Raw genomic sequence first — 14,746 nt, 5'->3', positions numbered from 1 at the left:
CCCTGTATAATTGCAGTAAGACATCTTTACTCCTGTACTCAAATCCTCTTGTAATAAAGGCCAACATATCATTTGCCTTCCTAATTGCTTGCTGCACCTGCATGTTTGCTTTCAGTGACTCATGTACAAGGACACCCAGGTCCCTTTGGACATCAACATTTCCCAATCTCTCACCATTTAAAAAATACTCTGCATTTCTGTTTTTCCTACCAAAGTGGATAACTTGACATTTTTCAAATTATATTCCATCTGCCATGTTCTTGCCCACTCACTTAGCCTGTCTATATCCCCTCGAAGCCTCTTTGCATCCTCCTCACATCTCACATTCCCACCTAGTTTTGTGACATCAGCAAACTTGGAAATATTACATTTGGTTCCCTCATTCAAATCATTGATATAGATTGTGAATAGCTGGGGCCCAAGCACTGATCCCTGCGGTACCCCACTAGTCTGCCAACCTGAAATTTATTCCTACTCTCTGTTTTCTGTCTGTTAACCAATTCTCAATCCAGGCCATGATCATAGCATCATAGTTGGTGCAGCATTGGAGGAGGCCATTCGGCCCATTGTGCCTGTGCTGGCTCTTTGAAAGAGCTATCCAATTAGTTCCATTCTCCTGCTCTTTCCCCATAGTCCTGTAAATTTTTTCCCTGCAAGTATTTATCCAATTCCCTTTTGAAAGTTATCATTGAATCTGCTTCCACCACCCTTTCAGGCAGCGCATTCCAGATCATCACAACTCACTGTGTAAAAAAATGTTTCCTCATGTCGCCTCTGGTTCTTTTGCCGATCACCTTAAATCTGTGTCCTCTGGTTACCGACCCTTCTGCCACTGGAAATAGTTTCTTCTTATTTACTCTATCAAAATCGTTCTTGATTTTGAACACCTCTATCAAATCTCCCCTTAACCTTCTCTGTTCTAAGGAGAACAACCCCAGCTTCTCCAGTCTCTCCACATAACTGAAGTCCCTCATCCCTGGAACCATTCTAGTAAATCTCCTCTGCACCCTCTCTAAGGCCTTCACATCCTTCCTAAAGTGTGGTGCCCAGAACTGAACACAATACTCCAGCTGAGGCCTAACCAGTATTTTATAAAGGTTTAGAATACATTCCTTGCTTTTGTACTCTATGCCTCTATTAATAAAGCCCAGGATCCCATATGCTTTTTATGCCTTCTCAACTTGTCCTGCCACCTTCAAAGATTTGTGGACATATACCCCCAGGTCTCTCTGTTCCTGCACTCCCTTTAAAATTGTACCATTTAGTTTATATTGCCTCTCCTCATTCTTCCTGCCAAAATGCATCACTTCACATTTCATCTGCCATGTGTCTGCCCATTTCACCAGTCTCTCTATGTCCTCCTGAAGTCTGTTACTATCCTCCACATTGTTTACTACATTTCAGAGTTTGGTGTCATCTGCAAGACCCACAGCAATGTGGTTGATTCTTAATCGCCCCCTGAGATGGCCTAGCAAGCCACTCAGTTGTCACGAGGGCGGCTCACCACCACCTTCTCAAGGGCAATTAGGGATGGGCAATAAATGCCGGCCTTGCCAGCGATGCCCACATCCCATGAACGAATTTTTTAAAAATTTGAAATTATACCCAAGTCCAGGTCATTAATATATATCAAAAGGAGCAGTGGTCTTAATACTGACCCCTGGGGAACACCACTGTATACTTCCCTACTCTCTGCTTTCTGTCCCTTAGCCAATTCCGTATCTACGCTGCCACTGTCCCTTTAATCCCATGGGCTTTAATTTTGCTAACAAGTCTATTATGTGGAACTTTGTCAAAGGCCTTTTGAAAGTCCATCTACACAATATCAACCACACTACCCTCATCAACCCTCTCCGTTACTTCATCAAAGGATGGAGCTGATTTTGACCTCAGAGATGAACAGTGCTGGCTGGGCGAGGAACAGGGAGGGTAGGGTGGGTGGGTGAACGGTGCCGGGTGGGTGAGGTTCGGGGGAGGGGGTGGGTGAACGGTGCCGGGTGGGTGAGGTTCGGGGGAGGGGGTGGGTGAACGGTGCGGGGTGGGTGAGGTTCGGGGGAGGGGGTGGGTGAACGGTGCCGGGTGGGGGAGGTTCGGGGGAGGGGGTGGGTGAACGGTGCGGGGTGGGTGAGGTTCGGGGGAGGGGGTGGGTGAACGGTGCGGGGTGGGTGAGGTTCGGGGGAGGGGGTGGGTGAACGGTGCCGGGTGGGTGAGGTTCGGGGGAGGGGATGGGTGAACGGTGCCGGGTGGGTGAGGTTCGGGGGAGGGGGTGGGTGAACGGTGCCGGGTGGGTGAGGTTCGGGGGAGGGGGTGGGTGAACGGTGCGGGGTGGGTGAGGTTCGGGGGAGGGGTGGGTGAACGGTGCTGGGTGGGTGAGGTTCGGGGGAGGGGGTGGGTGAACGATGCTGTGTGGGTGAGGTTCGGGGGAGGGGGTGGGTGAACGGTGCCGGGTGGGTGAGGTTCGGGGGAGGGGGTGGGTGAACGGTGCCGGGTGGGTGAGGTTCGGGGGAGGGGGTGGGTGAACGGTGCGGGGTGGGTGAGGTTCGGGGGAGGGGGTGGGTGAACGGTGCGGGGTGGGTGAGGTTCGGGGGAGGGGGTGGGTGAACGGTGCCGGGTGGGTGAGGTTCGGGGGAGGGGGTGGGTGAACAGCGCTGTGTGGGTGAGGTTCGGGGGAGGGGGTGGGTGAACGGTGCCGGGTGGGTGAGGTTCGGGGGAGGGGGTGGGTGAACAGTGCTGTGTGGGTGAGGTTCGGGGGAGGGGGTGGGTGAACGGTGCTGGGTGGGTGAGGTTCGGGGGAGGGGGTGGGTGAGGTTCGGGGGAGGGTGAACGGTGCTGGGTGGATGAGGTTCGGGGGAGGGGGTGGGTGAACGGTGCGGGGTGGGTGAGGTTCGGGGGAGGGGGTGGGTGAGGTTCGGGGGAGGGTGAACGGTGCTGGGTGGATGAGGTTCGGGGGAGGGGGTGGGTGAACGGTGCGGGGTGGGTGAGGTTCGGGGGAGGGGGTGGGTGAACAGTGCTGTGTGGTGAGGTTCGGGGGAGGGAGTGGGTGAACGGTGCTGGGTGGGTGAGGTTCGGGGGAGGGGGTGGGTGAGGTTCGGGGGAGGCGGGATGGTCGGTGAATGAACAGTGATTGTTGCTCCATTTAAACTGACTCCATTCCTTTCTGTCAGCAGGCAACAGGCGAGTCCACGGTTGGCCGATGTGATCTTAGCGAGAGGGCCCAGGCTGACTGTGTACTCCAGGTATATCGAGCAATTTGAGAGTAACCTGGCACTCCTGGATCAATACTGCTGCAAGTCGCCAGAGTTTTCCGCAGCACTCCAGGAGTTTGAGGTAACCCTCTGTGAATTGTACCCGCAGTGTTTGGGGCGGGGGAGGTTATGATTCAATCAAATCATCAAAAACGTTAGCTGTTTTAACAGCATTTTCAACCTTACTCACCAATAACCTGCTCACCGATGCTCAGTTTGGGTTCCGCCAGGACCACTCGGCTCCAGACCTCATTACAGCGTTGGTCCAAACATGGCCAAAAGAGTTGAATTCCAGAGGTGAGGTGAGAGTGACTGCCCTTGACATCAAGACAGCATTTGACCGAGTGTGGGATCAAGGAGCCCTAGTAAAATTGAAGTCAATGGGAATCAGGGGGAAAACTCTCCAGTGGCTGGAGTCATACCGAGCACAAAGGAAGATGGTAGTGGTTGTTGGAGGCCAATCATCTCAGCCCCAGGACATTGCTGCAGGAGTTCCTCAGGGTTGTGTCCCAGGCCCAACCATCTTCTGCTGCTTCATCAATGACCTTCCCTCCATCATAAGGTCAGAAATGGGCATGTTCGCTGATGATTGCACAGTGTTCAGTTCCATTCGCAACCCCTCAGATAATGAAGCAGTCCGAGCCCGCGTGCAGCAAGACCTGGACAACATCCAGGCTTGGGCTCATAAGTGGCAAGTAACATTCACGCCAGACAAGTGCCAGGCAATGACCATCTCCAACAAGAGAGAGTCTAACCACCTCCCCTTGACATTCAACGGCATTATCATCGCCGAATCCCCACCATCAACAACATGGGGGTCACCATTGACCAGAAACTTAACCGGACCAGCCATATAAACACTGTGGCTACGAGAGCAGGTCAGAGGCTGGGTATTCTGCGGCGAGTGACTCACCTCCTGACTCCCCAAAGCCTTTCCACCATCTACAAGGCACAAGTCAGGAGTGTGATGGAATATTCTCCACTTGCCTGGATGAGTGCAGCTCCAACAACACTCAAGAAACTCGACACCATCCAGGACAAAGCAGCCCGCTTGATTAGCACCCCATCCACCATCCTAAACATTCACTCCCTTCACCACCGGCGCACCGTGGCTGCAGTGTGTACCATCCACAGGATGCACTGCAGCAACTCGCCAAGGCTTCTTCGACAGCACCTCCCAAACTCATGACCTCTACCACCTAGAAGGACAAGAGCAGCAGACACATGGGAACACCACCACCTGCACATTCCCCTCCAAGTCACACACCATCCCGACTTGGAAATATATCGCCGTTCCTTCATTGTCGCTGGGTCAAAATCCTGGAGCTCCCTTCCTAACAGCACTGTGGGAGAACCTTCACCACATGGACTGCAGCAGTTCAAGAAGGCGGCTCATCACCACCTTCTCAAGGGCAATTAGGGATGGGCAATAAATGCCGGCCTCGCCAGTGACGCCCACATCCCATGAATGAATAATAAAAAACTGAAATAGGATCCTTGCAGACTAAGGAATTCTGTAGTAGAATCCTTATTGAATAACAGGAAGATTGTAACACAGACCAACAGGAATATTGTAATCAAATTCTTACAAACAAGAATACTGTAATGGAATCGTTGCAGATGAACTGGAATATTGTCATAGGATCCTTGCAGACTAACAGGAATACTGTAATATAATCCCCAGATGTTAGTGAGGAGGACTTTGCAGGGTCAAATGGGCTTGGTTTGCCTTTGTCGTGTCCAGTGCCAGGTGGTCCGTCCGGTTTTATTCTTATGACTTTTTGTAGCGAGATAGTACAACTGAGTGTCTTGCTAGGCCATTTCAGAGGGCGATTCAGAATCAACCACATTACTGTGTGTCTGGAGTCACATATAGGCCAGACCGGGTAAGGACGGCAGGTTTCCTTCCCTGGAGGACATTAGTGAACCAGATGGGTTTTTACGACAATCCGGTAGTTTAGTGGCCACCATTACTGATACTAGTATTTTAATTCCAGATTTTATTTAATTAATTGAATTTAAATTCCCCAGCTGCAGTGGCGTGATTTGAGCTCATGACTCCAGATTATTAGTCCAGTCCAGTCCAGTATTCCCGTTCATCTGTAAGGATTCTATTACCATATTCCTGCTAATCTGCATGCATTCTATTCCTGTATTCCAGTTAGATTGAATGGATTTGATTACAGTATTCCTGTTAGTCTGGAGTTAATGTATAAAGATTCTATTATAGCATTCCTCTTGGTTTGTAAGGATTCTATTACAATATTCCTGTTAACCTGTAAGGATACCATTACAGTAAGGGTTTTATTACAGTATTCCTGTTTGTAAGGATTCTATTACAATATTCCTATTGCTCTGTAAGGATTCTATAACAGTATTCCTGTTAATCTGCATGGATACTATTACAATATTCTTGCTAATCTGAAAGGATTGTGTTACATTATTCACATTAGCCAGTGTGGATTCTATTACAGTATTCCTGTTTATAAGGATTCTATTACAGTATTCCTGTTTATAAGGATTATATTACAGTATTCCTGTTGGTCTTTAAGGATTCTATTAAAGTTGTTAATCTGCAAGGATTCTATTACAGTATCAAAAGCAAGATACTGCAGATGTTGGAAATCTGAAATATAAACAGAAAATGCTGGAAACACTCAGCAAGTGAGGCAGCGTCTGTTGAGAAAGAAACAGAGTTAACGTTTCAGGTCGAAGACCTTTCGTCAGAACTGGAAGATGTTAAAAATTAAACAATTTTTAAGGAAGTACAGAGCCAGGGAAACGGGGGGAAGGAAGGGAGGGTAGGAAAAAACATCAAGCAGCTCTTACTCACCAATAACCTGCTCACCGATGCTCAGTTTGGGTTCCGCCAGGACCACTCGGCTCCAGACCTCATTACAGCCTTGGTCCAAACATGGACAAAAGAGCTGAATTCCAGAGGTGAGATGAGAGTGACTGTCCTTGACATCAAGGCAGCATTTGACCGAGTGTGGCACCAAGGAGCCCTAGTAAAACTGAAGTCAATGGGAATCAGGGGGAAAACTCTCCAGTGGCTGGAGTCATACCTAGCACAAAGGAAGATGGTAGTGGTTGTTGGAGGCCAATCATCTCAGTCCCAGGACACTGCTGCAGGAGATCCACAGAGCAGTGTCCTAGGCCCAACCATCTTCAGCTGCTTCATCAATGACCTTCCCTCCACCTCATGGTTAGAAGTGGGGCTGTTCGCTGATGATTGGCTGCAGTGTGTACCATCCACAGGATGCACTGCAGCAACTCGCCAAGGCTTCTTTGACAGCACCTCCCAAACCCGCGACCTCTACCACCTAAAAGGACAAGAGCAGCAGGCACATGGGAACAACACCACCTGCACGTTCCCCTCCAAGTCACACACCATCCCGACTTGGAAATACATCACCGTTCCTTCATCGTCGCTGGGTCAAAATCCTGGAACTCCCTTCCTAATAGCACTGTGGGAGAAGCTTCACCACATGGACTGCAGTGGTTCAAGAAGGCGGCTCACCACCACCTTCTCAAGGGCAATTAGGGATGGGCAATAAATGCTGTAAAAAAAAATTGTACAGATAATCTTCAAGTTTGCATCTCATAATTGCATCCCATTTTGCGTGGGATAGAGGTGAGAGCGATGGGTCTGAGGTTGCCTGCTTCTGATTCATCCCCCTTTTTGAATCTGGGCTGCTCTGTGGTATGTTTCCACTCTGCTGTACCTCCCCTCCAGTGACTTCTCCATGATGATTATCATTGACTCACAAATCTCCTCCCGAGTCTCCTTTAGTCCATTTGTCTCCTGGGACGTTTTGTTTTTGTAGCCTATCTGGGATTTTCATCACATTCATATCAAAGTCTTCAGTTTGTGTGGGTCCACTCTGTCTGGGGAGGGCGTGATGCTTCTGCCTTCACTTGTAAATACTTGGAGGAAATAGTCATTCGGAATGTTTGCTGTCTTGTGCTCATCCTCTGTTTTGATCTCATTTCTGTTTTAAGGCTCTCTCCTCTTCTCTGGCCTTAGTTGCATGGAAAGACCTTCTTAGTGTTATGTTTTTCATCTGCTGCTGTGCTTTTCTCGAGGTCTTTTCTGTGGTTCTTTGTCGTCAGATTAGTTTTAGATTGCTCTAATCAAGAGCTGGCACGGACAAGATGGGTCGAATGGCCTCCTGTGCATTAAATTTCTGTGAATTTATAGCCTCCCTTTACTCCTCTGATCACTCTTTTATCATGTTTTGCCTCATTCTTATATTTATCCTGGTGAACCACATCCATTTTCTTCCTGCAGCATCTTAGAGATAATTTTTCATCCTTATTTTACTTTTGATTTATTTAATTCATTTAGGGTCACATCTTTTCAGTCTGAGCTTACTGCTTTTGGAATGTATTTGTCCTGCCTGCTCAACATTATATCTTTACAATGTTCCACCTGCTCTCTACTGAAGTGCTGTTGAATGACCTCCCTCAATTAATTTATTGAAGTTATTACTTAATTCCTATGAAATTAGCCCTTTTAAAGTTATACCCTCTGCTTTTGGATTTTGCTAAATCCTAGTTCATGTTGAACTTGAGGGTTCTGTGGTTGCTATCCCCAAGGAGCCATGATATCCATTTTCTGAATTATGTTAAGGTCGTTTACAAATATCAGTAATACCTCTTATGGACTCTGATGCATTGGGTTAAGAAGCAGCCATGCATTACAGTTAGCAACTCTGACTTCAATCCACTTATGTTTTCCCAAATTAATATCAGGTTGATTGAAGTCTCCCTGTAAAATAACCTGCTTGTTCTCACACACCCTTACTATCTCTTCCTTCTTGTGCCCTCCTGTTAGTTTGATTTTTTTTCAAGTGAGTGGTTCATTTTCTATCTTTCTACCTCGCACAGGAACGACTTTTACCTTCCAGGTGTCCCTGACACATGGCTTCAACACCCCTTTCCTGTCCATTGTCCCCGTGTTGGCCTTGTCCTTGTCTCTAGTTTGAGGGTGTGCCTCTGAGTTTCTGTGTCCATTCCCACCTACTGACTACCTTCTCCCTGACATTCAGTCTTGTCTGGCATCCTATTCTCTCATGCCCTTTGCCCCACCTGTCTCCACCTGCTTAGTTTAACAGATTTATTACGGGGAGCGGGCAGGAAATTGGACATGAATTTAGATTTGAGGTTAGGATCAGATCAGCCATGATCTTATTGAATGGCGGAGCAGGCTCGAGGGGCCGATTGGCCTACTCCTGCTCCTATTTCTTATGCTCTTATTCTTCATTGCTGCCTCAAGGTTCCTCACAATCCCTCTGTCTCTACTTGGTTTAGGTGTGGCCCGTCTTTCCTCTCTCAGTCCTTTACAACAGTGACTACACTTAAAAATAATTCATTGGCTGTGAAATGCTTTCTGACGTCCTGAGGTCGTGAAAGGTGCTCTATGATTGCAGTGTCTCTCTTTCTTTCTCTCTCTCTCTCTCTCTCTTTCTTTAACCCCAGTCATTTATAAAGGCAATATTATTGTATTTACATTATGTCACCAGCCACTCATATATACTCTCAGTTTTCTTGCTGAATTCTGCTTTCTGCAAATTGCTCGAAGTGCAATTGATAAGATCAAGGAGGCATCTGGGACCTTGGCGAATGACAGGACCAACAGTCTATCTCCTTCACCATTGATATTTAAGCATAGAAAAAGGAACAGAGGAATGACAGAGAAGGAAATAGGGCAAATTAGAGTCAAATTAGATACAGAAAGAGAAATAAAGAGAGGGAAAGAAAGATTGGATTAGGAGAGAGTAAGAAAAAAAATTAAATTGAAGAAAACCTCTGGGAACAATTTACTCGCTGCAGGAATGAGACTCTCCACAGTTTAAATTGTTCCCTTTCTGGGCCTGAGAGGTTGATTGGCACTGCAGGAATATAAATCTCCTCATTAAAAAGGTACTTACACTGTTAAGTTTCAGCCCTAACATTGTGCGGCGAGTTTAATTTGTTTTAACAGCGCAAGTGAAACTCACGGGGAAGTTGAGGGCGAGATCCCGTTTGCACGAGTACAATGGCGGAGGGGAGCGAGTCATCCAGCGATTCGCAACTCACTGTGTATCTCATCCTCGCCACAAACTGCTGGGTTATTTACACACGAACAACGGACAGCACGTTAAACTCGCTGTTAATTTCCCAGCAAATTCTGGGTCGGTGTTCTTCCAACACATGTGGCTATCCATCGTACAGGGCAAACATCCTCCCTGCTCAGGAATGCTGTGTAAAGGAAACCTGTCCCATGAACACCAAACCCAGACTTTTGGAAGAGGCTGAGGCCTTTAAGCAGCAGTAAAGGTGTTAAAAGACAATTTTGGTGGATAAAATTAATCATGTTCTTGTAAAATATACACTTTTTAATTTCCTTCAAAGCTATACTTTGGACATTAGAAATTAGTGACTGAGAAAAGAAAATGTCAGATGAATTTGCGGAGGAAAGCTAATACATCACCACCTAGTGGTGTGACAACTGATAGTGACAGGAATTGTAGACATTTTAACATCAGAATTGCCGTTAGATATGTTTACGTTGAAGGTTTCATTGGGGCAAGCTCCTTTGCAAGACATTTGTTAATATATAAATAGATTATTAGCACCACTTAATCATATGCCTGCCTTTAAATATCAATTTAGTTTTAATCTTTACTTATTTATAAATCTCTATTCTTTGAAGCAGCGCTTTGTGCCTCAATCTTGTTGCTCTGTATTAATTGTATTACAGTATCCTGCTGGTTTGTAATGATTGTGTTCCTGGTGGTCTGTACTGATTGTGTTCCTGCTGGTTTGTAATGATTGTGTTCCTGGTGGTCTGTACTGATTGTGTTCCTGCTGGTCTGTATTGATTGAGTTCCTGCTGGTCTGTATTGATTGAGTTCCTGCTGGTCTGTATTGATTGAGTTCCTGCTGGTCTGTATTGATTGAGTTCCTGCTGGTCTGTATTGATTGAGTTCCTGCTGGTCTGTATTGATTGAGTTCCTGCTGGTCTGTATTGATTGAGTTCCTGCTGGTCTGTATTGATTGTGTTCCTGCTGGTCTGTATTGATTGTGTTCCTGCTGGTCTGTATTGATTGAGTTCCTGCTGGTCTGTATTGATTGTGTTCCTGCTGGTCTGTATTGATTGAGTTCCTGCTGGTCTGTATTGATTGTGTTCCTGCTGGTCTGTATTGATTGTGTTCCTGCTGGTCTGTATTGATTGTGTTCCTGCTGGTCTGTATTGATTGAGTTCCTGCTGGTCTGTATTGATTGAGTTCCTGCTGGTCTGTACTGATTGTGTTTCTGCTGGTCTGTACTGATTGAGTTCCTGCTGGTCTGTACTGATTGTGTTCCTGCTGGTCTGTATTGATTGAGTTCCTGCTGGTCTGTATTGATTGAGTTCCTGCTGGTCTGTATTGATTGAGTTCCTGCTGGTCTGTATTGATTGAGTTCCTGCTGGTCTGTATTGATTGAGTTCCTGCTGGTCTGTATTGATTGTGTTCCTGCTGGTCTGTATTGATTGTGTTCCTGCTGGTCTGTATTGATTGTGTTCCTGCTGGTCTGTATTGATTGTGTTCCTGCTGGTCTGTATTGATTGTGTTCCTGCTGGTCTGTACTGATTGTGTTCCTGCTGGTCTGTACTGATTGTGTTCCTGCTGGTCTGTACTGATTGTGTTCCTGCTGGTCTGTACTGATTGTGTTCCTGCTGGTCTGTATTGATTGTGTTCCTGCTGGTCTGTAATGAATGTGTTCCTGCTGGTCTGTAATGAATGTGTTCCTGCTGGTCTGTAATGAATGTGTTCCTGCTGGTCTGTAATGATTGTGTTCCTGCTGGTCTGTAATGAATGGGTTACGAAGATACGAAAAGGACGGGGCAGGAAAAGACCAGCTTGTCCATCAAGCCTCCCCACACCTCATGATGGCCGGTGCATCCTGACTAAACACTAACTACCCCTTCCCCCAACCTCTCTGCAGCCTAATAATCCCCTGGGAGAGGCCTAAAAACCAGGTAAAAAAGCAGGACCAATGAGAAAAATACTCTGGAAAATTCCTCTCCAATCCCCTCACATGATGGAAACCAGTCCAGGAGATCACACGGACCCAGTGTTATCTGTAAAGACACTGACCTTCTCTATGATACGATCTCTGCCCCTATCGGGAACTGGTCCAGCTCCCTCTCGAAGGCAGAGACTCAGCACCCACCACACCAGCCAGCAACACATTCCAGAGTCTCACTACTCTCTGGGAAAAGAAGAACCGCCCAAAGTCCAGTCTATTCCTACTCTTCCAAAGTTTAAACTCATGTTCCCTGGTCCTCCCAACCTGTTAAACTGGAATAATCTATCAATAGGGACACTATCCAGCCCTCTAATTATTTTATAGCCCTCTATCAGGTCACCTCCAAATCTACGCTGCTCTAAAGTAAATAGACCAAGGTCCTTGAGCCTATCGGAGTATCTGAGGTTCTTTAAGTGAGGAATCATTTTTGTAGCTCTCCTCTGGACCTTTTCCAAGGCCAGTATATCACCCACCATGTGAGGGGACCAAAATTGGGCACAGTACTCCAGATGTAGTCTGACCAATGACTTGTACAATAATAGTGTTCCTGCTGGTCAGTATAGATTGTGTTGCAGTGTTTCCACTGGTCTGTGTCCACTGGTCTAACTAAGGAAAGAGTAGGGCCTATTAGAGACCAAAAAGGTAACCTGTGTGTGGAGGCAGAAGATTTGGGTGTGGTTCTTAATGAATACTTTGCATCTGTCTTCACAAACAAGGGGGACGATGCAGAGGTTGTAGTTAACGAGGGGGAGTGTGAAATATTGGATGGGATAAACTTAGTGAAGGAGGAAATATTAAGGGGTCTAATATCTTTGAAAGTAGATAAATCGCCAGGCCCAGATGAAATTTATCCCCGGCTGTTAAGAGAAGCAAGGGAGGAAATAGCGGAGGCTCTGACCGTCATTTTCCAATCCTCACTGGATACAGACATGGTGCCGGAGGATTGGAGGACTGCTAACATTGTACTGTTGTTTAAAAAGGGAGAAAGGGAGAGACTCGGTGATGGGCAAATTATTGGAAACAATTCTGAGGGACAGCATAAATCGTCACTTAGAAAGGCATGGAGTAATCAAGGACAGTCAACGTGGATTTGTTAAGGGAAGGTCACTTCTGACTAACTTGATTGAATTTTTTGAGGAAGTAACAAGGAGGGTCGTTGAGGGTAGCGAGTTTAATGTAGTCTACATGGATTTTAGCAAGGCTTTTGACAAGGCCCCACATGGCAGATTGGTCAGAAAAGTAAAGGCCCATGGGATCCAAGGGAAAGTGGCAAATTGGATCCAAAATTGGCTCAGTGGCAGGAAGCAAAGGGTAATGGTCGACGGGTGTTTTAGTGACTGGAAGGCTGTTTCCAGTGGGGCTCCGCAGGGCTCAGTACTAGATCCCTTGCTTTTTGTGGTGTATATGAATGATTTGGACTTAAATATAGGGAGCTTGGTTAAGGAGTTTGCAGATGATACAAAAATTGGCCGTGTGGTTGATAGTGAGGAAGAAAGCTGTAGACTGCAGGAAGATATCAATGGATTGGTCAGGTGGGCAGAAAAGTGGCGAATGGAATTCAATCTGGAGAAGTGTGAGGTAATGTATTTGGGGAGGGCAAACAAGGCAACGGAGTACACAATAAATGGGAGGATACTGAGAGGTGTAGAGGAAGTGAGGGACCTTGGAGTGCATGTCCACAGATCCCTGAAGGTAGTAGGACAGGTAGATAAGGTGGTTAAGAGGGCATATGGGATACTTTCCTTTTTTAGCTGAGGTATAAAATATAAGAGCAGGGAGGTTATGCTCTAACTATACAGTTATAGTTATAGTTATAGTTAAACCTAGTTAGGCCACAACTTGAGTACCGTGTACAGTTCTGGTCACCACATTACAGGAAAGGTGTGATTGCACTAGGGAGGGTACAGAGGAGAATTTTAGCTACGAGGAAAGATTGGATAGGCTGGGGTTGTTCTCTTTGGAGAACTCTTTTTGGAGATTTAATTGAGGTGTATAAAATGATGAGGGGCCTGGATAGAGTGGATAGGGAGGGTCTATTTCCCATAGCAGAGAGGTCAATAAGCAGGGGGCATAGATTTAAAGTAATTGGTAGAAGGATTAGAGAGGACCTGAGGAGAAATGTTTTCACCCAGAGGGTGGTGGGGGTCTGGAACTCACTGCCTTAAAGGGTGGTAGAGGCAGAAACCCTCAACTCATTTAAAAAGTACTTGGATGTGCACTTGAAGTGCCGTAACCTACAGGGCTACGGACCAAGTGCTGGAAAGTGGGATTAACTGGAGAGCTCTTTTTCGACTGGCACAAACATGATGGGCCATAAAAACATGGAAAATAGGAGCAAGAGTAGGCCATTGGGCCCACCGGGCCTGCTCCGCCATTCAAAATGACCATGGCTGAACATCTAACTCAGTACCCTGTTCCCGCTTTTTCCCCATATCCCTTAATCCCTTTAGCATTAAGAAATATATCGATCTCGTTCTTGAATACATCCAATGACTTGGCCTCCACAGCCTTCTGTGGTTGAGAATTCGACAGGTTCACCACCCTCTGAGTGAAGAAATTTCTCCTCATCTCGGTTCTAAATGGCATACCCCGTATCCTGAGACTGTGACCCTGGTTCTGGACTCCCCAGCCATCAGGAACATCCTCCCTGCATCTAGTCTGTCTAGTCCTGTTAGAATTTTATATGTTTCGATGAGATCACCTCTCATTCTTCTAAACTCTAGTGAATATAGGCCTAGTCGACCCAATCTCTCCTCATATGTCAGTCCTGCCATCCCAGGAATCAGTCTGGTAAACCTTCTTTGCACTCCCTCCATGGCAAGGACATCCTTCCTCAGATAAGGAGACCAAAATTGCACACAATACTCCAGATGTGGTCTCACCAAGGCCCTGTATAACTGCAGTAAGACATCCCTGCTCCTGTACTCAAATCCTCTTGCAATGAAGGCCAACATACCATTCGCCTTCCTAACTGCTTGCTGCACCTGAATGCTCGCTTTCAGCGACTGGTGTACAAGGACACCCAGGTCTCGTTGCACCTCCCCTTTTCCCAATCTATCACCATTCAGATAATAATCTGCCTTTCTGTTTTTACAACCAAAGTGGATAACCTCACATTTATCCACATTATACTGCATCTGCCATGTTCTTGCCCACTCACCCAACTTGTCTAAATCACATTGGAGCCTCTTTGCATCCTCCTCACAGCTCACATTCCACCCCAGCTTTGTGTCGTCTGCAAACTTGGAAATGTTACATTTAGTTTCCTCATCCAAATCATTGATATATATTGTGACTAGCTGGGGCTAGTGGATAACCTCACATTTATCCATGTTATACTGCATCTGCCATGTTCTTGCCCACTCACCCAACTTGTCTAAATCACATTGAAATGGCTTTCTTCTGTGCCGCTATTTCCTCCCTTGCTTCTCTTAACAGCTGGGGAT

General features: G+C 46.5%; 1 protein-coding gene across 1 annotated transcript in view; it reads left to right on the top strand.

The window, feature by feature from the left end:
* LOC137333943 (FYVE, RhoGEF and PH domain-containing protein 5-like) overlaps window positions 1–14,746 on the top strand; it is a 329,534-nt gene that overhangs the window by 229,463 nt on the left and 85,325 nt on the right. The window contains 1 exon segment of the mRNA XM_067998296.1: window positions 3,168–3,327. Within this exon segment, the coding sequence (XP_067854397.1) occupies window positions 3,168–3,327 (160 nt within the window).

The sequence above is a fragment of the Heptranchias perlo genome, chromosome 17 (genome assembly GCF_035084215.1).
Source record: "Heptranchias perlo isolate sHepPer1 chromosome 17, sHepPer1.hap1, whole genome shotgun sequence".
NCBI lineage: Eukaryota > Metazoa > Chordata > Chondrichthyes > Hexanchiformes > Hexanchidae > Heptranchias > Heptranchias perlo.
This window is presented reverse-complemented; position numbering and strand designations above follow the sequence as displayed.